Consider the following 25,957-nt stretch of genomic DNA (forward strand, 5'->3'; position numbering starts at 1 on the left):
AGCTATTTCCTTGTGGCGTTTTTATAATTAAGTATTTTCTATGGGAAATAAGCCACAATTTTACTAAGAAATGAATTTATTAACGTTTCGAAGCCCAAATCGGGTTTCGTTGTCAAAATACAAAATACTATTAAAATAAACAAAAATGTTGTTGCTAAGTAAAAAAATTCTTCTAATAATTTATTTAATCTGACTCATTTATATCGGCAATTCACACGTATATTATACATTTTAAAGTAGAAGACTTTAAAATGATATCGCCAATATTTATGAGTTGCGTTCCTGGGACGACTTTACTAAAAGATAGTTCATTCGATTACATGAAATCAATCACAACTCAAGAATATCCGTCGCAAAAAAATCATAGCATGTAATCTGTCTTTAAAAAGACAACCAAATGCAACGATGACAGTAAAATTCTCGCGTTAGAGATTCCATAGTATATCACGAGGGAAAACCAGGAAAAAACCTCGTGATACTATCCCGACATCGTAAGTATTTGGTCTTACATTTAATTTACCTTCAAAAAACTAATACCAAATTCTGACTTTAATATGTTTAAATTATAAATAATATTAATAATACATAGATATACAATAAGTAATACTAAAATATAAAATTTGTACTAACTCGATATGTTATTGACTTACTAATCGTTTCACCTAATGTTTCACCTAAATAAAATTGTTCGCATTCACAAGGTATTTTATAAATGCAATTCTTTGTTCTTTCTTGTTCATTGTTAGGCTTAGTTTTAGATAGAATAGATCTCAATGTGTTTGCTGTTTTGAATGTTGTTGAAATGTTGAATTTATTTCCTATTGTTTTAAGTTTCTCGGATAGTCCTTTTATATATGGTATTGTTATTTTCCTCGTATTATTTCTTGTGAATTTTGTAGGATCCCTAAAACTAAACCTAACAATGAACAAGAAAGAACAAAGAATTGCATTTATAAAATACCTTGTGAATGCGAACAATTTTATTTAGGTGAAACATCAAGACCATTAAACGTTAGAATAAGTGAACATCAGTCTTATATTAAAAATAGAGAATTTGATAGATCTCAAATATGTCAACACACATGGGATAATGAACATAGAGTTCAGTGAAGAGATTCAAGTATATCCTGAAAGAATCAGATAGTAAAAAGAGAAAAATCAAAGAAGCGGCTCTAATTATGCTAAATGAAACCAATTGTGTCGCAAATTCCTCGGTAGAATGCAGTAGGATGTGGTTACCCATACTGAAAGAGGAAGTCAATAGAAAGAAAATACCACGATTAGTAAGTCAATAACATATCGCAGCGGTTCTCAACCTTTTTGAGTGATGTACCACCTACAGTTATTTTTATTATTTTTGGTACCACCTATATTTTTAAATTTAAATAAATATGATGCAGATGGTGGCGGTATACATGGTGGTATATGGCGAACGAAAAATCATGATGCACCCGTGTGCATCACCGTACTGAGCGGACAGTCAAGCATAATGCACACGGGTGCATCACCGTACCGAAGGGGTTAAGAACATCTTCATTGGAAGTGTGTGCAACCCACGGTATTTTTAGGATCCGTTGATAGCACCACAATTCGAATGTTTCTAATTTGTTAAGCATTGTGGTTTATAACGTCCATGCCTCACATCTATATAATAGGATAGACCACACATAACATTTCAGGACTTTCTTGTGAATGTCTATCTACAGGTCTCTGTTACATAAAACTGGTTTCCAGGTCATAAAAGCCATACATAATATTTCGACCCTGGTTATTATCTCTTCATGAATGAGAGGCACAATTTACATTTAAACAGCTACCAAGCTATTTAGTATCTATCTCCTCTCCATTAAGGGAATCTTTCAGGCATCTTGGATATTAGTGCACCCTATGTAACGCACAGCTGAATCTTATGTTTGTGCGTCACAGTGTTGCCATACCATTTCTTTCATAATTTCAATCAATGATAAATGTACCTACAAGAATAATAAAATAAGAACGTTTACTTCTCCGTCATTATACTAGGTAGAATGACAAATGAGGTGTGAAATGAAAGCTTATAATCCAAGGATAGTACTAAAGGTGAGAAATTAGACCTAGATTGTCTGTCCCTCAAAAAATAAGCATTATATTGGGGATTTCTAATGTTGACATTAAAATTTGCACTATTTGTTTTCTATAAAACATTTTAATCTAAAACTTACTAGAAAACTTCTTTGTACTCTCTACTTTCAAATAAACGTGATTAAGAAGCTAAATTTTAAACTTCGTCACACAACTTTTGCGATTAAACTTTGCAATGCACAACCACACCTTTTTCTTTGAAAAATTTATAACCTTTATCATGATAACAATAAAAACTTGAAGCAGGTACCTTTGTCTTCAGAAATGTTAGAGCTATATACTGTAAAAGTTTCAGAAAAAAATAATAAAATGGAACAGAGTTGTAGCGAGGTAAACGCAAAAAACGTGATTTCATTTTTTTTTTATTTTTAGGTTAAAATTTCGATTTTGACAATATTCCCCCACATAAAATTCAAAATAAACCTCATTTTCGTTTTCAGCACCCTCGAAAATATAAAGTATGAATAAAATTAGTCATTCACCCCTCCGTGGTCAGTATCTCGAAAACTAAGCGCTTTTTTGAGGGTGTCCCGCTCGTGTATAATATCACAAAAAATTGTAACGTGATAGTATGAAAAAATAGAGGAGACGGCAACGGTGTTACAAGTGATGGTCGGATCCAATGCCAAAATCTACACAGACATATTAGGTGTTGTTCTGAAGCTATTTTCTTGTGGCATTTTTACAATTTTAACTATTTAGAATGGGAAATAAGCCACAATATTATTAAAAAATGATTTTTATTATTAACGTTTCGACGCCCAAATCGGGTGCCGTTGTCAAAATACGTTTTGATTTTTATTGTTTTATAAGTTTTATTGTTAATAATAAAAATCATTTTTTAATAATATTGTGGCTTATTTCCCATTCTAAATAGTTAAAAGACATATTAGGGTGCACTAATATCCAAGATGTCCAATCTTTCTAACTGCCATCTAGGTTGTCTTTGAAATATTGATTTTTAGGCCTCTCCGGTAACTTGCTTCACTGACTAGATTTACTAATGTCTGGATATCTTCTAAATTTTCTGCAAGAACGACTGTATCGTCAGCGTATCTGATATTGTTGATTACCTCTTCTCCTAATCTTACTCCCTCTCGTCTGTCACCTAATGCATCTCTAAAGATTTCTTAATAGTATAGAATAAAAAGAACCCTGTGTTACTCCAAGTTTGATGGGGAATTTTTCAGTACGACTACCTCCAATTGGGATAGAGGCTACTTGATTGTAATATAAGTGTTTTAGCAGTTTTATATCGTAGTGGTCAAGTCCTGCTGCCCGCAGGTAATCGAAAAGTGCATCGTGTTGTGCTCGGTCGAATGCCTTCTCGAAGTTCCATAAAAACCCACTTGTTAGGACTAGCAAAAGAAAGATCAAATTTCCCCAATTTGAGGGAAGTGTTACTGAAAATTTCTTGTCTCATACACACCCACATACTCTACACTGATTATGTCTCCAATTTGCTTTTTGCTGTTTTGTAATTATATATTGAAGATTATTTCTCTGAATTCTTCTCAAATCCGATAGAAGGAACTCACAATGTCAATGAAATGAGCTCAACTTACATTCCCATTTTAAACATTTCGATCGTTGTTTATTATTTGTTTTAGATTCCTTGGATAAAATAATTAAAATTATTAACAAGCGAAAGTTTCAAGACTTGGAAAGTAACATATTAGAAACATACATTTCCTATCTGATTCAAAAATGGTGCGCCGATGGCTATTCGTTCGAAAATTTCCAGTATACACTATTCAACTGTTCCACGAAATACGAATTTTTCAAAAAATACTTCTCCAAATGTGCTCCAATCTTGATGACCACTGACGCCGCTGACGATATTATGAAAGTTGCTAAAGAACTTCTAGCAACAGATACGAAACTTGTCGAGGTTTGTTTTTAGTACACTTATATTAAATTAGACTTACAGTTAAACATAAATAATCGGTACTGTTTTGTATTTATTAACATCGGGATTTGGTGTTGGTCTTAAATTGTTCTTCTTCAAATTTCATCTTCTATCGAAGGTTGGAAATCATGGCTGTAGGGACCCTGTTGACCACTGCTCTAAACAGTTCTGCACTACTGTATTCAAACCATTCTTGTAAATTCTTAAGCCAGGATCCTATTTGTCTTCCACAGTTTGCTTTTCTCGAATTTTGCCTTACATAAGTCATAATAATGCATAGATGTGCCTTCTCATCACATGTCCTAATTTCGTCTTTTAATATTAAATGCTATTTTCACTTCATTTCCTATACTTATATATATATAATAAGCGAGTCTTCTACAGCTGTCGCCGCTTCTCGTATCCTAATTTCCAGCGATTTCTGTCGAAGCAATCTTCAGTTTTTAAGTCTCTGGCGGTCATTGCATCTTCGACATCTTCTCTCCAGGATCGTCTTGGTCTACCGCGTTTTCTTCTTGTGGGTGGAGTCCATTTTTCTATTTTTTTCGGCCATCTATTTTCAGGCATTCTCTGAAGGTGTCCATACCAGTTAAGTCTTTTGGCTTCGATTGTGTCTATTATATCTAGATCGATTTCCATTTGTCTCCTAATATCTTCGTTTCTCACCCTATCAAGTCTAGTGAGTCGGCAACATCGTCTCCAATAGTTCATTTCCATCGCCTTGATTTTTGACTTGTTTCTTTGGTTGATTTCCCAGAGTTCAGCGCCGTACAACCCAATACTTTCTATTATTGTTTTATACATTTTTCTTTTATTTTCTTTTGTTATTTTATTACTCCACAATAGTCCGTGTAGCTGTCTGGTGGCTGATCTTGCTTGGCCAATCCTGGAATGTATTTCGTCGTTACTCCCTGCTTTTGAAGATATTTGGACTTCTAAGTATTTGAAGACTTCTGTTGGATTTATAGTTCCCATTTCAATTTGTAGGCGTTCTGGTGTTTCTCCTACAACTAAGTACTCGGTTTTTTGTATATTAATTGTAAGGCCCCACTTAGTGTACTCCCCTTCCAGTTTTCTGAGCATATAGTCTATATCACTCTCGTCTTCAGCTAGAATGGCTTGGTCGTCAGCGAAGTGTATTGTGTACAATCTATCGTCAGCGATTGGGATGCCCATATTGCAGCACTTTCTTCTCCACAGTGAGAGTGCCTCATTTAAATATATTTTAAAGAGTGTAGGTGCTATGCAGCAGCCTTGCTTTAGACCCTTACTAATAGGAATTTCTCTCGTTAATTTGTTTCCAGTTTTAATGTTTACCGTCATATTTTTGTAAAGCTGTTGTACTGCTTGTATATTTTTTTTGCTTATTCCTTGTTTTTCCATTGCTATCCAGAGCATTGAAAGTGGTACACTATCGTATGCCTTTGTCAGATCAATAAAAACTATATGGGTGGAAAGGTTGTGGGCTAATCTTTTCTCAATAACTTGCTTTAGAGAAAATATGCTGTCCATACAGGATCTGCCTGCACGAAAGCCATTTTGTTCTTCTGCATCTGTCATCTCTTTTTCAATTTTATTTTTTATTATTTTTCCATAGAGTCTTGAGAGTGAGTTTATGACACTAAGCCCCCTGTAGTTTGAACAATTTTTTCTATCTCCTTTTTTGTATATATTGTGAATATGTGCTTTTGTCCTATACTTCTATTGGGACCGTGCAAGTTCGGCAAAGCGACCTCTATTTCTACGCTCTGTACTTTTATTCGCACTTTTAATTATATTGGCCAATTATATTAGTCCTGGTTGCTGGATAATTGTCAAGACCATAGTCCAAAAAAATAATAAGAAGAAAAAAATAAGATGCAGGTTATGTTTAGCAAACGTAAACAATTGTATGTAGTAAATAAAATCCGTTATTAAAATGCAGTATTGCAAGCAAAATACAATTAATTAAATTTACCTTTATATAATAATTGCATATCATATCAATATTGTGGAGCAATATATAATTTTTCTAAGTCAATGACAGAAGGTATGAAATATACGTCAATTTGACAATTTCAATTGACAATATGAATTATTTAAGATAGTTGCAATATTTCTCCGCGACTCGCGCACGGTCGTTTCTCGTTTCCCTTTCCAAGTACTTGCACACCGCGAATACTAAAATCACAATAAAGAATGTACTAGAAATAAACAAACCGTTGAATGTTACTAGGGGCACTCCCGAATCATGATTTACAATGTATAAACTTTGTAAATCATGATTTGGGAGTGCTTCTTGTAACATTCAACGTGTCTTGGTTTGTTTATTTCTAGTGCATCTTTATTGTGACTTTAGTATAGTTACTTCCACGTTTGACATTCTTTGAATCCATGATATTCTTAGGATTCTTCTGTAACACCAAAATTCAAAGGCGGCTAAAATCATTCGGATGCCCTTGCTTTAGTGTCCACGCCTCCATACCATAAAGAAGAGTAGAGAACACGCAACACTGAAGCTTCCTTGGGAGTAGTTTTAACCTTATATACCACCAACAGAGAAACTTTTTAAGTTTAATGAATGATGCATGTGCTATTTCAATACGTAGCTTAATTTCTTTGGTTTGTCTACATTTGATGTTATCCATGTTCCTAAGTATTTGTAGGTATCCACACTCTCAATTACAGTGTCTAATAAACAATTGGATTAGTCTGCTAATTTAGTCATGATCATGCATTTAGTTTTCTTCAAATTCACCTTCAGCCCGTATTCATGACAGCATTTGTTAAGGTGCTTCATTACAGTCGAGAAAATGAAAGAATACGCATGAACGATCATATCAAGCACATATTTTGGATTTGCTGCCTTTTTCTATAAATAACAAACGAGAGAGATAGATTATTAAGTGTTGTCTACAAAGCAAAAACGTTATCCAAGACATACGCAGTTACATATTTATAATTGACAGAGTGAGACGGCGATACAATTGTTCAACGTAGTTATATTAATTTAGTAGAAAATTTAAACTCACACATTTCTGTACTTCTAAATATCATTCTTAGAAAAACATTCAACATGAGTAGAGATGATGATTGTATAAACTACTATTCGAGTAATCGTGCTGGTCAACTATAATCTGACTGATTCGATTTCTGTCACTTTGGCAGTGAAACTGGGTTATGTTCGGTAGAGTTTATAAATTTTAATAATCAGTCGTATTTACTTGAATAAATTCAGTTCTTTTAAGAGCTATTTTGATATTATATTGTATGTTTGGTTTGGTAAGTATTTATTTAATTAAAATACGTCAATAAAATTTGTAAGTAATCATCTGTCAATATGGTTAACCTCTGTCTATGAGTTCGCCAAACGTGTACATATTACTCTGACTTTTCAATGTATGAAATTACAGATTAGTATATTTTTACGAATGTACATTTATTTGCAGATAATGTCTGGAAAATGATCTGGATATCTAATGATCTGAATTCATTAAGTTTACTTTCATTTCAATCACTTAATGCAGCTGACATAAACGACATTTTTTAAATTCCTGTTACTATTTACGTCCACTGGCAACTTTAACATGGAGAAATTCATAATACTATATTTGCTTACTCATTATTTTTGTATTATTAATCTATATCAAATAATTAATTACAATAGTAATAGTAACATTCATCACCAATAAATATATATTATCAGAAAAAGAATAACATCACAAAAATTTTTTGAATAACATTCTTACTCAGCGAAAAATCGTACGGTGGGGTAGTAGTCACATCCGTTTATTTTCAGTATTAACTTAGTTTATACTTTGTTTTGACTAGAAATTTTTGATTTGATTCATATGCATATCATCGATGACGCATGGGTATTCTTTCATTTTTCCGACTGTACATTCTGTAAATCATTGTTATCCGTCATTATTACTGTATCGTCTGCAAAACGTAAGTTATTCAAAGTTTGTGCATTGATTGATATACCCTCTATCTATTGAATATGAAAGGGCTTCTTTAAATGCCACTTCATGTGCCAATCGATGGGCACATCATCTGGTCCAGTAGCTTTGCCATCTTTTATGTTTTTGATGGCATAGATGACTTCTTCTCTTTGTTGGTGGTCCGATATCATCTGCGATTCCATTTTATATATTTTTTTCATGTATCTTTTTAGATTCCGCAACAAGTGGCGTCGTCAGTGTTCATCTGTTCGTGTAATGGAACAATGAAGGTTTATTTCGATGTATTAATTTGCTTATTTAATAATCATAATTCCAATTATACTTTTGTGGTTGATTTTATGATAATACCTACCTACTAATTGAAATACAATATATATTTTATGTGCACTTCTTACTATAGGAATAAATTAGATGTTTATAATCAATATTGATTTTTTTTTTTTTTAGAAAACTGCAGCAAAAATATTTACTCGTATCATATGCTCCGATCTTGACAATATGACAGCTAACATATTGGTCAAAAACAAGAGCTTGCTCCAGTATTCCAAGGTAATGGAGCACACATCTCTAAAGGATGCTTTACAAAATAATTTAGATCAAATTGTAGTAGGAATATTGGAATTTTTAACTGACGAAAATGGTATAAAGTCTCATTTTGGAGAAACTGTGATATTTTTCGTAAAGAACCTTAGTTCAGTTGATGTCGGGAAATGTTTCAAATTTCTGGAAGTAAGTAAATTCATTTTTCTACTCGTGTATTATTATTGACCGAGCACATCGTATAAAACGATAATTATCATACGCAGGATGCTGTTTTAACCAGTGATAAATTCGATCGGAAACATTTGGATTTCAATCGGGAGGCTACAAGGATATATGATTTTGATCTCTTAGACCAGTCATCAGCGGTAAAAAACTGTAAAACCGGGGAATTTTGAGAATCAACACAGATTTTAATAAAAATTTGGATTCAAGCTCGGTTGATCCTCTTCTTCAAAATCTACCCTATGCCGAACCGGGCGTTTGCCCTGGGGGTAAAAACAACCCTATCTAGGGGATGAAAATTTTTTCAATCAAAATAACTATGGATGTCGATAGATTGGCCAATTTTGAGTAAATTTTGTTTTATAATTTTTTTTGCAAAGTTGATACTTTCGAAGTTATTAGCGATTAAAACTATGCATTTTTCGTTGAAAAAACGTTTTATAACCGTTTTTCAGGAATAACTTTAAAAAATTTTAATTTTATAGAAAAAATCTCAAGAGAAAATAATTTACTCAGAAGTAAATAAAAAGATTCGTGTTGGAAAGAACTATAAGTTTATTAAAAAACCTTTCAAATGAGCTCTGATAAAAGTTTTTTGCATAAGAACCGACTGACTTATGACGAAAATAAAGTCGCCCCCTGCTTTTTTTGAAATGTAACAATTAAACCCTCGTCATAACAATTCTAATAGAAATGAATAGCTTCCCACTTGAAGTTAACTTTATTTAGGTATAGTTGATATGATCCGTGTGATTTGACCGGTTTGTAATGCTCAGTTTAGAAAAATAGTTGATTAAATCAAAAATGACAATTTTTAAAAAAGTGCATTTGTCCTAAATAAACCTATAAATAAGTATTCATGATGGAAAAACAAAAAAAAAATCAAAATTTTCAGTAAAAAAATCCTACAATTAATATTTGAAACATTTTTTCATATTATGAATACTTTTAGATTTAAAAATGAATAACCATTTTCAATTTCGTTGCAAAACGAAAATACAGCCGCATCATATTCTAGTCCAATCAGAGAGTGCAGCAAGCACCTCTACCGGTTTCGAAACTTATTAGTCTCTCATCAGGAGGCACATATGCTGCTCTCCCTGATCCAACCAAAACAAAACCCCAGCGTGCAGTCCCGGATTGCAACGAACGAAATGGCATAGATGCCCTAGCGGCAACTGCTACAACAAGATTAAGTTTTCACTCTAATGGCATATAAAACAACATAATGCTATTCTACACCCCACCAGAATGAAAACAATGGGAACCTTCTCTGGTTACACCTCCGAGGCTTCTACAATATGCAAGCCATACGGATGCTGAGACTAAGGAAGATGAGGGAATTCTACAATTTACAATTCACGTCCCATCTGCTCAGCAGTTAGTCTTACTTTTAGATTTATTTAAGAAAAATGCACTTTTTTAAATTATAAAAATGTCATTTTCGATTTAATCAACTATTTTTTCTAAACTAACCATTCCAAACCTGTCAAATCACATGGATCGTATCAATTATACCTAAATAAAGTTAATTTCAAGTGGGAAGCTATTCATTTCTATTAGGATTGTAATGACGAGAGTTTAATTGTTAGATACATTTCAAAAAAAGCAGGAAGCGACTTTATTTTCGTCAGTCAGTTCTTATACAAAAAACTTTTATCAGAGCTCATTTGAAAGGTTTTTTAATGAACTTTAAAAGATGTTTCTCAAGCTTTCCCAAACCATCAACCATCATTTAAAGGGCAATAACTTAGTCGTTATTGGGTTTCATAGGGTTTACATAGATTTTTTCTATAAAATTAATGTTTTTAAGTTATTCATGAAAAACGGTTATAATGAAAAATGCATAGTTTCAATCGCTAATAATTTGGAAAGTATCAACTTTGCAAAAAATTTTATAGAACAAAATTGACTCAGAATTGGTCAATCTATCGACAAAATAGTTATTTGGATTGAAAAAATTTTCATAGCCTATATGTGCTTGTTTTCACCCCCAGGGCAAAAGCTCGCTTCGGCGTAGGGGAGATTTTGACAAAGATTATAAATACTACCTAAGTAAATCCAAATTTTCAAGGAAATCGACCTTGGTTCTCAAAATTCCACGAGAATCTGTCTAATATGTGGAAATAACGTCAACAAACGTTACTATTCTTTTTCTCATAGAAATCTTTCAGTGCGTCACAGTTTTTCGATTTCTTTCTAACGCATTAAATTGACAGACATTTATAACATTTATTCTAGTTGTCGATAGATGGCGCTATAATCGAAAAAAAATATTTACGAATTATATAATATATCTACGAATATAATCTGTACAATTTATAAGACTATACAAATCAAAGAAACTACCATTTTATAAATGCAATAAACACAATTGATTTGTTTTTGTGCCAAATTGCAAGTAAAATGTGACAACTGTCAGATTTAACTAAAATGTCATGTTAGAATAAATGTTATAAATGTGTATTATCACGGACTTACCTTTTTTTCTGTCATTTGTGATGCACTGAAAAATGCCCATGAAAAGGACTTTAGTATCTCTCGCTAATTTTGTATTACCCACCATACAATTTTTCCGTATCTGTGTATGTATATGATTTTATTTAAAATGTTTAATGTTCAAACATGTGGCTGACTTACATCAATCGAAATTTAATATTTTTTATGTTTCAGACATTCCTTTGTAACAATGAACCCCTAGCGAACTTCTTAACAAGCTCAAATCTTTCTAAGTTCGAAAACGTCCTACTTGAACTTAAATGTAACATATACAAGAGCCAAGTCTTCATGGACAAACTAAAATGCCTCTACGCTTACAGGTTTTTTGTAAACATGATCACGAGCGTGCTAACACCCGACAGTTCCTGGAGATATTTTTTTATAAGGGATGTGATAAACACGCTGTTTAATATTATCGACAATAATCAAGACTGTACAAGAATTGAAACCGCAACATTCAGATTCTTAAATAACTTTCTCAGACAGATTTTTAAATTTTTGGCCACTAAGGATTTCTTTCACGATACTGTAAGCTCTTTGAAAAAGTTTTACGTTACCAAAAGTAGTATCAATAAAGAGTGTAAGGAACTGTTGGTGTTTTTGGTAGTAGACAATGCCAGATATTTTGAAGAACAAATTAAAACTTTGGACAGCTTTCCTGATCATGAAGACTTCTATGCAATAAGAAAACTACAGAAAAAGATAAAGTACGGCGACCAGGAACCTGGAGTTGAGGAGGAGATCGAACAGTTTCTGAATCACAAAGATATTTTAACAAAAGGAGATAGCTTGCATCATTTGCGAGAAATATTGTGCGACCAAAAAGATAAATTAACTGGATTATACGACAAATTGCAAAATATTAGAGGTTTTTCGGAGGACTGTGAGCAGAGTTTGGTGCATAGATTGGTCTGCACACTGTCCCAATTGAGTTATTCAGCTGACCAAAATGTGAGTAACCAGAATAAATACAAAAATTATTTTTTTTACTTTTATGTTATAAATTTCATTCTTTCATTGCTTTCATTAAAATGCACAATCTATATTTTAGTAAATATAGAATCTTGTAATAATAGGGAACTTACACATTTTTTTTATTACATAATAATTTTCAGTTTTGTTAAAAATGAAATTTTCAAAATTTTACTCCTCAAAAAGTCATAATAACTTAAAAGTACAAATTTAAAATTCTCTGTGTATTTAAACCATTTCAAACGACCCAAAAAGCGCGCGAACACTTGTGACGTCACATCATTATATTTTATAATGACATTTGTCGTATGTCATTGTAATAATATATTTATGTCTTAATAAAAACACTCAAATATTAGTCGGAAATGACAACTATCAAAATATTTATAAAACTGAGTATCATAACGAAAGCCAAACCTAACGAATTAATGGCGAGGTCGTCAAATACTATAATAAGAAAATCTACGGTTTCGTTTTGATTTAAATCTGTCTCCCTCCATCCTCCGATAGTACTATTTCTAGGTCTACCTGTTGTCAAGGAAGCTCTGAGGAAGACAAATTTACACCAACACGGCCATAGTTTCTCGATATAAATTAAAACTATTTATATCGCAATATAGTTAGAACGCCCTCTAACGGGGAATAAGTGAAATTAATTTCGACTCGATTCAAGTTCTTTGTTTAACCCAGGTATGACAATACCAAAAGGCACCGCTAGGAAAATATTCCAATTTGCGGTTCAGAGAACCCGTATGAAACGAGTCTGTGTACTATAATTAGTCCATGTGGTGAGACCGCTCCCGTCTGAAAAAAATTTCTGATTCGGTTTCTTTGTGGATTCCTATTCAAAAATGTCCCCTTTAAACAAATCTGAAGGGTGCCGGGCGGAATTTTTGGGCAGAAATTGTTTAAACAATTTTTTTAAACAAATACAAAAGATCATGTTTTTTTTTTCTCTGGAACATTTATTTTTAGATTTTTTGGGTCAATCTAAACAAGAAAGGTATCTTGTAATTTTTCTCAGAAATTGATAGTTTTGGAGTTATAGGCGATTTAAAATCTGAAAAATGCGAAAATACGTATTTTCGAGGCTTAAAAACTCATATTTATATGAGTATTTTTGAGGTTGCCAGATACTTAGATTGAAGACTGAACATTCAGCTTCAAGATTCTGAAGAGTGATCGGGTCTAACTGTAATTTATACCGTTGTTTTTTAATTTGTTAAATATGCGTGTTTGTAAAATCTCCTATTTTCCTCCGAAAAATATTTTTTCTAGATTCTTTGGAAAATTCTAAATAAAATAAGTTTCTTGACATTTTTCTCAAAAGTGAATAGTTTTTAAGTTTAAGCGATTTAAAATCCGAAAAATGACAAAAAAACGCATTTTCGGATTTTAAATCGCTTATAACTTTAACCCTATTAACTTTTGAGAAAAATGTCAAGAAATTTATTTTATTTAGAATGTCCCAAAGAATCTAGAAAAAATATTTTTCGGAGAAAAATAGGAGATTTTTGAAAACGGAGCGCGCCGCATCGGCAAAAAAATCGGATAAACACGCATATTTAACAATTAATAAACAACGGTATAAATTAAAGTTAGACGCGATCACTCTTCAGAATCTGGAAGCTGAATATTTAGTCTTCAATTTAACTATCTGGCAACCTCAAAAATACTAATTTGAATATGAGTTTTTAAGCCTCGAAAATGCGTATTTTTGCATTTTTCAGATTTTAAATCGCCTATAACTCGAAAACTATCAATTTTTGAGAAAATTTACAAGATACCTTTCTTGTTCAGAATGACCGACAAAACTTAAAAATATATGCTCCGAAGCAAAAAAACGTGATCTTTTGTATTTGTTTAAAAAAATTGTTTAAACAATTTCTGCCCAAAAATTCCGCCCGGCACTCTTCAGATTTGTTTAAAGGGGACATTTTTGAATAGGAATCCACAAAGAAACCGAATCAGAAATTTTTCCAGACGGGAGCGGTTTCACCACATGGACTAAATACAGAGTATGGCATTAGTAAAATAAGAAAATCTACGGTTTCGTTTTGATTTAAATCTGTCTCCCTCCTCCTTGACAACAGGTAGACCTAGAAATAGTACTATCGGAGGATGGAGGGAGACAGATTTAAATCAAAACGAAACCGTAGATTTTCTTATTTTACTAATGCCATACTCTGTATTAGAGTACACAGACTCGTTTCATACGGGTTCTCTGAACCGCAAATTGGAATATTTTCCTAGCAGTGCCTTTTGGTATTGTCATACCTGGGTTAAACAGAGAACTTGAATCGAGTCGAAATTCATTTCAAATACTATAATGATATGACGTCACGACCAATAAGGGCGCGTTTTGGGATGCCTGCTATAATTTGAATTTTTTCTCGATTTTAATCGTCTTGATATGAAAGACAAAAAAGTTCATTGTTTTTTTGCATCCATTCTTGACCATCCATTGATCTGATGCCATCAATCCATCTGGTGTGAGGTCTGCCTCTGCTGTCTGACGAAACAATTCCAATGGTTATCTTCCTGTGTCCTGCTTAGTTCCATTTTAACATGGCAATTATTTGGATTACATCTTTTACTTTTGTTCGTCTTCTTATTTCTTCATTGGATTTGCGATCGCTGTTCTTAATGCTGAGCATTCTCCGTTCCATAGCTGTTTGAGCCACCTGAAGTTTGTGGATTATGTTGTTGTTAAAAGCTCATGTTTCATTTCCATATGTCGGAGCCGAAAATACGTATTGATCGAAAGTTTTTGCCTTTATATATCTACGGAGGTCCTACAGACTCTCGCATTTCGATGTCCTCCTTTTTCGGTCGGTCCATTCCTCCTCATTTATAGCTCTATCTCTCATTATTCCTCTGATTCCTTCTCTCCATTCTAATGCTGGTCTTGCGGTCTTCCGCTCCTTCTATTCCACGGAACCTAGTTTAAGGCCTGTTTTGGCTATCGTTCATCATCCATTCACATTACATGCCCGTACCATAAAAGCTGTTTGGATTATATTGTATCTACGGTATTGTAAATCCTTCCTGTTCTTCTTCTTATTTCTTCATTTGAGATGTGATCAAGATTTTGCCTTTAAAGCATATAATAAGCTTAAGTTAAATATTTTTTGTAATCTTTCAAATTCTGCCCATGCTAAGGAATGTCTACTATTTAAATCAGCCTTTAGGTTAAGCTTTGATAGTTCGATTTTTTGTCCTAAGTATATATACGACTCAACCTTTTCTACATTGTTATTGTCCAGAGCTATATCCTAGAGATTCGTTTACTGTTTTTATTTTTAATCCTATTTCTTTTGATGTTGTATATAAATATCAGTCATCTACTCTATTGTTGCTTAAGGCATTAAGAATTGCAAAAATTCTATGGAGTCAAATGCCTTCTCGTAATCTACCATAGCCATCTGGAGTGTTATATTGTATTCGTTTAAGTTTTCGATTCTTCTTTTAGTGCCATCTCTGAAACGGAGATGGCTAATCATAGCTATTCGGACTTTAGAGACGGTTGCTCTGAAAAGTTCATTTGATATACATCCGTACTATTCTCTCAGGTTGTGTAGCCATGATATTCTACGTCTCCATATACTTCGTTTTTCTTGTATCTTTCCCTGCATAATCAGTTGGATCTTGATGGTTACTTTTTGAATGCCTGTAATTTCCTCGTTTTCATCGTATATTAGTTTTGTAATTAGATTTCTTCCTTCGCTTGTTTTCTTCTTCCAGTCTCTTACGACTTTCTTTTCTTGTATTTTCTTGATGTATTTCATTTAAGTGTCTTATTTTGTACTTCCTTAAATCTATCCTAGACTCTTTCTTAATTATCTTGTTGATCCTCGTTTTTGTACGTAAAACTTTTTCTTCTAGGTGAGTTTCGAAGCTGCAAGATGCCTAGGTGAAATAGGTCCGATAAATTTACACACTTTAGTTTTGCAAGCGGAAAAAAACCTGGTTCACGTTCGACAGTCTCCGTTTGAGGTTATATGCGGCACCAGTATTTTCCTGTTAACTAAGTACCTTATTGACTGTGATGAAGATGTGATACGGAAATCTAGTAAAATGTTATATGTGGCGTTGGAAACCAAAGAAGGAAAGAAACTTGTAGGTAAGAAAATTTCTTTATTTTTATACAACGCAAGTGAAACAGTTTGTAACATTAATGGCAAATACCCAAGCCTCGACGGAGGGCGCCATTTGAAACATTATTACGTCAAATGCCAGTGAAACATTGATGCAAAATAAAATTTTGACAAGATGTTGATATGTCATATAAATATGTGACGTGCTAACACAATTTGGAACAAGTCCTCGGTTGCTCATAATCGGAAGAGATATGGGGTGGTTCTTTAAGGGATGTTATTAATATACTCTTATTAGCTTAGAAATAAAAAAAATAAAAAAATAAAATATTGGGCGCCACTGGTTACCTTAAGGGAACCAAAAATTATACAAAATAGAAACTTTAAAAGAAAGATAGCTAAATCAAAATAAAACAAAAACATAGTCAAATAAAAAATATATAAAATACTTTTATATGAAAACAAATATGGTGTGAAAACAAATATAGCGTGACTTACCTTATCTACTCTATACTCAGCCAATTCTTTATTGTTCTTACGATACAAGAGATAAGGAAAAGAGAAATAATAAATTTGTATTTTGCAAATCAAACATTATTTATTAAAACCAAAAAATGAATTTATTAATCTGTGATCTCACGGTGTTACAGATAGAGATCGAGATTACCAAACAAAAAAATGAAAGAACAGTTTTACATAACAAAAAATAATACCTTGTACAATCATTGTCCTGATTCTTCTTGGTGGTTGTTAAGTCCAAGGCGCGATTTCACTTCACTAAAGTCACTCCACAATATTAGTAGATACAGTAACAGTACATAATTGATGAAACCATAGTTCATAGAAAAATTTTTATAGAAAAATTCAGCATTGTATGCATTCCGCATTCTCAAAATAAATTAGCACTACTCGAACAAAATATTAAAAAAAAAAAGAATTTGTTATCTAGTTCTTTAAACGTATTCAAAATTATACAAAAATAAAAGCATGCTTTAAAAGAAAACTTCTACTTTTGCTTGCATGTCAAGAAAGATGGTACCAATATAGGGGTACGAAAATATCGCGTTCGCTTAAAAACAGCGGAACGCGGTGGCCTATGGCTTGCTTAGGCCGTACTAGAACAAACACTAACTCAAACACAAAAACTTCTGCAATAAAATTGCACAAACTTAACTGGAACTTCAACACAAACTGGTAGCTCAGATGTCGCTGCGAGCAGCGGACACTCCGAGGCCTCCACTTTTTGACTTGTCGACAGCTCTAACCAAAACTGAATGTTTTCACGGCACCTCCGAACTAACTCCCTCTCCGACTCTAACCTCGACCAGATTCCTACAATCATTGTCCTGATTCTTCTTGGTGGTTGTTAAGTCCAAGGCGCGATTTCACTTCACTAAAGTCACTCCACAATATTAGTAGATACAGTAACAGTACATAATTGATGAAACCATAGTTCATAGAAAAATTTTTATAGAAAAATTCAGCATTGTATGCATTCCGCATTCTCAAAATAAATTAGCACTACTCGAACAAAATATTAAAAAAAAAAAGAATTTGTTATCTAGTTCTTTAAACGTATTCATAATTATACAAAAATAAAAGCATGCTTTAAAAGAAAACTTCTACTTCTGCTTGCATGTCAAGAAAGATGGTACCAATATAGGGGTACGAAAATATCGCGTTCGCTTAAAAACAGCGGAACGCGGTGGCCTATGGCTTGCTTAGGCCGTACTAGAACAAGCACTAACTCAAACACAAAAACTTCTGCAATAAAATTGCACAAACTTAACTGGAACTTCAACACAAACTGGTAGCTCAGATGTCGCTGCGAGCAGCGGACACTCCGAGGCCTCCACTTTTTGACTTGTCGACAGCTCTAACCAAAACTGAATGTTTTCACGGCACCTCCGAACTAACTCCCTCTCCGATTCTAACCTCGACCAGATTCCTACAATCATTGTCCTGATTCTTCTTGGTGGTTGTTAAGTCCAAGGCGCGATTTCACTTCACTAGTCACTCCACAATATTAGTAGATACAGTAACAGTACATAATTGATGAAACCATAGTTCATAGAAAAATTTTTATAGAAAAATTCAGCATTGTATGCATTCCGCATTCTCAAAATAAATTAGCACTACTCGAACAAAATATTAAAAAAAAAAAAGAATTTGTTATCTAGTTCTTTAAACGTATTCAAAATTATACAAAAATAAAAGCATGCTTTAAAAGAAAACTTCTACTTCTGCTTGCATGTCAAGAAAGATGGTACCAATATAGGGGTACGAAAATATCGCGTTCGCTTAAAAACAGCGGAACGCGGTGGCCTATGGCTTGCTTAGGCCGTACTAGAGCAAACAGTAACTCAAACACAAAAACTTCTGCAATAAAATTGCACAAACTTAACTGGAACTTCAACACAAACTGGTAGCTCAGATGTCGCTGCGAGCAGCGGACACTCCGAGGCCTCCACTTTTTGACTTGTCGACAGCTCTAACCAAAACTGAATGTTTTCACGGCACCTCCGAACTAACTCCCTCTCCGACTCTAACCTCGACCAGATTCCTCAACAAAAACGCCCTTTCAAAAAATCAGAAATTTACACTCCCAATGGCGACCATCAGATACTTAATCGAATAAGCATAGACCAAATATTTTTCTGCCAATAAGATAGCGAGAGAATGATAATAAGAACATCCCACTGAAGCTATAATTCTTCTTCCCAACCAATAAGAAACCACTCACTTTCACAAACTCACTCAGAGCCTCTTATCGACATTCCAACTCAAGTGGAAAGAATTCTGTCTCACAAAAACATTAAATTATTTTGATATTTAGCCGAAGACAAACAAATACTCTACTTATTAAAGAATTATGACCAAAATTCCTTTGTCGGTTGTTAGATAAATTAAAAAATAGAGATACGAACACGCATGAGAATCGAGAAAAACTACGTAATACCGAAGCTTTATGAGAAACACTCGAGGAAATAAGAATTTATCGATTCAATACTGTGAGAAACAAATTACGTCATACCTACACACCTCCAAAGCGATAGATTTGCGAGAACTCAACAATCTCTGAAAACAAAAATGAATTCAACGAATCTAACATACAGGGCGTAGCGGAAGTCAGTGATTAGATAATACTAATGACCTTTGCACCCGTTACAAGTTTCAAAAATATAGGTACAGCAATATGCATTGTGCATGAATTGTATTTAAAGAAAACGATGAGAAAACATTATCTCTCAGCAACAATTAAGTAACGGGAGTATTATTTTTACCAGGAAGACCAGGAATTTGGTACGATTGTACCTTTTTTTCTTCACTTTTTTGGTCACATTGGGATCTGACTGTGTATTTTTTTACAGCCTCCAATGAGAGAGAACTTACTACGCAGCTTTAATGTAAAGAGAGAACCTAACTTCCTTTAGAAATTAGATATTCATCTTTGTAAATTATAGGGCACTTTACAGAGGCCACGAGCCCAGAGATGAGGGTTGAATCTTTTTAAACCCACCAAATTTTCATTGGTAGCCTAACGACACATCCTTGGGATCTACAAGAAGGAGCGGGCCAGTTACGTAGAAGGAACCTTAAACACTGACATCATCGATCTTTCTTCATGAAATCGCAGGCATTAATTTATTTATTACACCTTGCCTCCACACAGTATCGTACCCTGTTGAAAGTCAATGAAACCAGTAGTTATTTTTAGTTGTTTTTGGAACAACTTTGTTTCAAAATCAGCTGTTTCTATATATGTAGTTAGTCAGTGCTAGGACTTGGTCTATGCAGCTGCGGTTTGGTCTAAATCTTTACAAAAGCAGTCTAAGGATGACAATAAGAAGAAAAATTGTGGAAAAATATACTAAGATATTTTTTGAAGTTATACTTCTTTAGTATATATTTAAGTATTATAATTTTTGTATCTTTAGATTTGTCTACCTCGGGAATAATAAGTACCTAATATTTAAAGTATTTTTATACTTCACTTGGTCTATTTGACACTATGTCTGAGAAATCTTGTAGTCCGCACCCGCACAAACAAAAGGAGTATAGCTCAGTGGTAGAGCGTTCGACTGGAGATCAAGAGGTCCCCGGTTCGAATCCGGGTGTTTTCTAATTTTTTTTTAATTGTTGGTATTGTTTTAATAAAAAATTTTGGACAGTAGTACGTAAAAATTAGTTTAATCTTTAAATAAAATATAAATAAACTGTTCGAAAGTATATTTATTTCGTTCAAATCATATAATAGAAGTATAACTTCTTACGTGCGTACAAAGTACACACACTATTCTTTTTTTTTTTTCTGTAAATAATTTGTTGAGTCTAATTTAACGTCATTTTCAGGTGAAGGTGCTGACTTGGGCTACGGTCCTATAAACAAAAATTACGTCATTCCATATTATCCTACATCTTCCTCGCGACCTCAAAAAGTTAATGTTGATTTAAACGGATTTATAGAAAAAATTGACTCGGACGAACTTTGGTGTCCACGGCAGAATGTTACCCACAATTCTTGGATAAATTTATTAATCTCAAGTATGTTAGAGACTTTTGTCTCTAATGACTTTTTAAATGGACTTAAAGAAATTTGCAAATCTAAGGTAAGTTATTTATATCGTTTATTTTTGTAACTTGGTATTGTACAAACGGTAAGTGACTTTGTTAACCACTAATGAACTGCTAAAAATCATGCTTCTTCTTTTGGCACCATAACTCTGGATGGGTCTTTGCCTGTCTGGCTATGTACAGCTGGTTCCTAAAAAAACTGATAGGACTCTTAGTAAGATTTGATCATTTTGAGCAGTTTATTTGATTGGTCTGACATTTATTATATTTATTATGACAAACAAACAAAAAACAAACAACTCATTACATATTATGTTAATTCATAAATTGTTATAATTATTAAGGTCTAAATTTTGATATTATTTTGAATTTCTGCATTTTATAAAGAATATATAAATGATATGTTTTTACATAAAATAGAGATGTTGTTATTATTTTTATTATTATTAAGGAATAAAACAAACGACTTAACTAATGAAACTGTGGCATAATTCTTGCAGTTTTCTCATATTCAAAAGGATTCTCTTCTAATCTCTCCAAAAGCGTACTATCTTCATGAGCGGTAGGTATTTTTGGTCTTCCAGAACCTTGCTTTCTTTCGAGAGTTTCTTGTTCTCTCCATCTTTTATTAATATTAGTGACCAACCATCTTCTAACTTCGTTACAATTCTTGCTTTTGGTTCTTTACTAGCATGTGGAGCCATTTTTTGAAGTTGAACAGAATAAGTTATCTGACAAATTTTAAGATTTGGCAGTGACAGTGACAGTATGTAAATGATAATATTTATCCTTCAAAATACACTGCTCAATTTTCTACAAAATACGCTTTAAGAGTCGTATCAGTTTTTTTAAGAACCAGCTATACTTCCATTCAGACCTGTCTTGTGCCCTTCTCCTCCATTGTATTACATTAATAGTTTTCAGGTCGTCTTCCAGGACATCCAAATGTCTAGTTCTAGGTCTTCCTTTTTTTTTTGTCTTCAGGTCATCTTCCGGCATTTTGTTTCTTTTTACACTATCAAAAGCTACACTATTAAAGTCTATATACATATTATATAGTTCCATGATGTCGTATTCACAAACTTTTTCCTGAATCGTTTTTAGTATGATATATTGGCTATTTGGCCTATTTGGTGTGAATCCATTTTGATAATCACCGATTATATTCTCGGAGTATTCTAACAATCTACAGGGTGATTGATTAGTGGGGTAAAGCTCAATAGATCCGCTATAGTAATAGACAAAAATTGTAGCCAACTTTGAGCTTCACATTACAAAATTAGTTAGAATGTTACAGGTTGTTAGATAACACAATGGTAGACCAAACTTATGTTTTTTTAAATGGAACACCCTATATTTTATTTTATATTCGAAATCCTGTTAACTTCTCCATCACAAAAATATAAAGGTTTGTTATGTTATACAGGGTATTTACAAAGTTATAACCGATTTTGTATGAAAATCGTAACAAGTTCAAGTACCTGTATAAATAAAAATAAGCACAACAGCAATGGTTTATTAATGCCATAGTTTTTTATTTATTGTCAAAATTTTTAAGAATGATTGACATTGCTAATTTTCTTTATATCAAATACTGGGTGAGTCAAAACGCCAGTACATTATTTTCTCAGTAGTGTTAAATGGAAACCCTGTATTTTATATAATTATTGAAAAGTAACATTACTGTACTTTAATTTTTATATAACATTCCCTATGTCCAAATTTATTAGTTTTCGAGATATTTTCATTTTTCAGAGCAAATTATTTTAGGTGTCTAAATTTTAAGTAAGCCATGACTGAATTGACAGTTGACGATTACTGATTATCAATCCAGTAACAATGTAGCAAATAAAGAAATAAAAATAATTTATTAGTTATACATTTTACAAAAAATAAAAAACACAACCACAACATGCATCATTTTTGAAACAATTAAAAACTAGTTTTTTATGTAAATAACGAAAGAAAATTAGTAATAAATTTTACAAAAAAAAAACACACAAACACAAAAGACAACATTTTGTGAAGACAATTAAACACTACTTTTGTATGTAAATATAACAATGTAACAAATATAAAGAACGAAAAATAATTTATCAGTAATACATTTTAAACTAAACATGTTTGAAATAATTAGAAGCTACTTTTAATAAAATATTTTTAATTTTTAATTACATGAGGTGTTCAAAATTACCTCCTAACACATTTATGCATGCCTAAAAACTATCATTGATACTACTTACTCTACAAAGCATTTGTAAATTAACACATCGAAATACAATTTGTATTCTATTTTTCATCCCATCCCTTGTTGTTGGAGGTATTTTATAAACTTCATTATTATCGTAACCCCAAAAAAATCAGTCCAGTAATTCTGGTAATTTGGGTGGCCACGCTACTGGTCCCTTGAAAAATGAAAATATCTCGAAAACTAATAAATTTAGACATAGGGAATGTTATCTAAAAATTAAAGTACAGTAATGGTACTTTTCAATAGTGCTATAAAATACAGGGTGTTCCATTTAAAATAACTGAGAAAATGTACTTGCGTTTTGACTCACCCTGTATTTGATATAAAGAAAATTAGCAATATCAATCATTCCTGAAAATTTTGACAATACGTAAAAAAATATGGCATTAATAAACCATTGCTGTTTTGCTTATTTTTATTTATACAGGCAGTTGAACTTGTTACGATTTTCATATAAAATTGGTTATAACTTTGTAAATACCCTGTAAAACATGACAAACCTTTATATTTTTTTGATGGAGAAGTTAAAAGGATTTCGAATTTAAAATAAAATATAGGGTGTTCCATTTAAAAAAACATAAGTTTGGTCTGCCACTGTGTTACCGAACATCCTGTAACATTCTAACTAATTTTGTAATGTGAAGCTCAAAGGTGGCTAAACTTTTTGTTATTAACTTTTATTGCTATCTATTATTATAACGGATCTATTGAGCTTTACCCCACTAATCAATCACCCTGTATTATAGATAATATAAAAACGAATTATGTATCGCTCTAATGATCTCCTTTCTTATAATATTGGCTGTATAAAGCTGCCTTATAACTGCCCATTCTTCCGGCATTTGCTCCTTGGTGCATATTATCATTATTAGATAATGCATTCTTCCCCAGAGTTGGGATCCTCCATGTTTTGTCCATAGTCCATAATCCTTTATTGTTTTGTAGTTTCTGTATTATCTGAACTACTGCTTCATAACTGGGATTTTTAATGTGCTGCTCCGCTGAATAGTATATTGTCTCGTTTTGTTCATTTTCATTGTCTGCATTTAGGTTTCCTCGAAGTATTCTTTTCACCTCTTTGTAATATTTTGCTAAAAATTATGCTACGCAAATAAATTTTATTTTATAATTTACGGTATAGACTGTAACGATTTCCATTACTAAATACACAATGTTTGTTATTTCAGGTCGAATTCTCTGAACATCTGTTACCACTTGTAGTGAATTTATTAGTGTCGGTTGGCCATAGATCAGTAATCACCACATTGTCCAAAAATATCGAGTACTTTTTCTCTGAGCATTGGAGATTGACAGTACGAGAAAACACAAAAGAAGAATTAATCGCAGTCAACAAAAAATCTGTTAAATGTATGCTGAACGTGGTGAATTATGTACGTCTAATGAAAAATTGCAATCCTTACAAATCCAGGTAGGCTTTAGAATATATAATAATAATGGAGTTTATTTGTTGCAAATAATTATACATAGTAAAAATAGACTCAGTTTCTCACAGAAGTTGTACGAACAACTTGTGCGTGAGGGTTAAATTTTGATTATATTAAACAACACTAATTGATTTTAAAATTTACAAAAAGGAATCAAACATAGTCTTTTTCGCTCATATGTCTCCAAATTTGGGCTCCTCTTCTCACTAACTTAGTTACTGTTAAATGTTGTTTATCGGACCTACGAAATCTCTCATAAAATTCAAGAAAGGATTGCTAAACATTTCCCATGGGAATCATCTGGTGGGACTTCGTTTTCTATGAGAATTATCATGACTTTTTTAATGTGTTTTATCCATTTTTATAATCATTTTCACTATTTAAACACTTATAAGTGACATAACATTAAGAATTGATAGTTTATACGTTTAATGTCAATGTCACGGTGCCAATCGTCATTTTGACTGAGAATCTTGTTTGTTGAACATTAACATTTAGAGGCAATATCACCGCGCGGAAAACGCGTTCCAAGATTGCAGCTTTAATTTTGAATATTTTGTCGAGATATTTAGCACACATATAATATGTAATATACTAAAGAATCACGCTACAGAGCCCAATTTTGAGAAATATGTTAGTATGTAGAAATTACTCTATATCATCATTCTCTTTGCCTTATCCCTATGCGGGGTCGGCTTCCCTAATTGCATTTCTCCACACAATTCTATCCTGGGTCATATCAATATTAATCCCCTTTACCAACATGTCCTGCCTAATCGTCTCCCCCCACGTCTTCTTTGGTCTTCCTCTCCTACTCCTTCCAGGAATCTGCACTTCAGCTACTCTTCGTATTGGATGATTAACGTCTCGACGTTGAACATGACCAAACCATCTCAACCTATGCTCTCTCATTTTGGCATCAATTGGTGCCACACCTAGACTTCCCCTAATATACTCATTTTTAATTTTATCCTTTCTTGTCACTCCACTCATCCATCTAAGCATTCTCATCTCCGCCACATGCATTCGTTGTTCCTCTTTCTTTTTCACTACCCAACATTCAGTTCCGTACATCATAGCCGGTCTTATGGCTGTTTTATAGAATTTTCCTTTCAGCTTCATTGGAACTTTTCTGTCACACAACACACCACTCGCTTCCTTCCACTTCATCCATCCAGCCCTAATTCTACTGCATGCATCTCCATCTATTTCTCCATTACTCTGTAATACCGATCCCAGGTACTTAAAACTATTGCTTTTTACAATCAGTTCACCATCCAAAGATACCATTTTATTTGTAGTAACTCCATCTTTAAATGAACATTCCAAATACTCTGTCTTTGTCCTACTAAGTTGTAAACCTTTTTCCTCCAGAGCTC

General features: G+C 32.9%; 1 protein-coding gene across 1 annotated transcript in view; it reads left to right on the top strand.

Moving 5' to 3' along the window:
* The window catches only part of LOC114332584 (serine-protein kinase ATM-like), a 144,589-nt gene that overhangs the window by 32,903 nt on the left and 85,729 nt on the right, over positions 1–25,957 (top strand). The window contains exons 15-20 of the mRNA XM_028282413.2: positions 3,732–4,012; positions 8,422–8,703; positions 11,413–12,189; positions 16,096–16,333; positions 20,661–20,917; positions 24,321–24,562. Coding sequence (XP_028138214.2) covers positions 3,732–4,012; positions 8,422–8,703; positions 11,413–12,189; positions 16,096–16,333; positions 20,661–20,917; positions 24,321–24,562 — 2,077 coding nt within the window. The remainder of the gene's footprint in view (positions 1–3,731; positions 4,013–8,421; positions 8,704–11,412; positions 12,190–16,095; positions 16,334–20,660; positions 20,918–24,320; positions 24,563–25,957) is intronic.

This window comes from Diabrotica virgifera, chromosome 5 (assembly GCF_917563875.1).
Source record: "Diabrotica virgifera virgifera chromosome 5, PGI_DIABVI_V3a".
NCBI lineage: Eukaryota > Metazoa > Arthropoda > Insecta > Coleoptera > Chrysomelidae > Diabrotica > Diabrotica virgifera.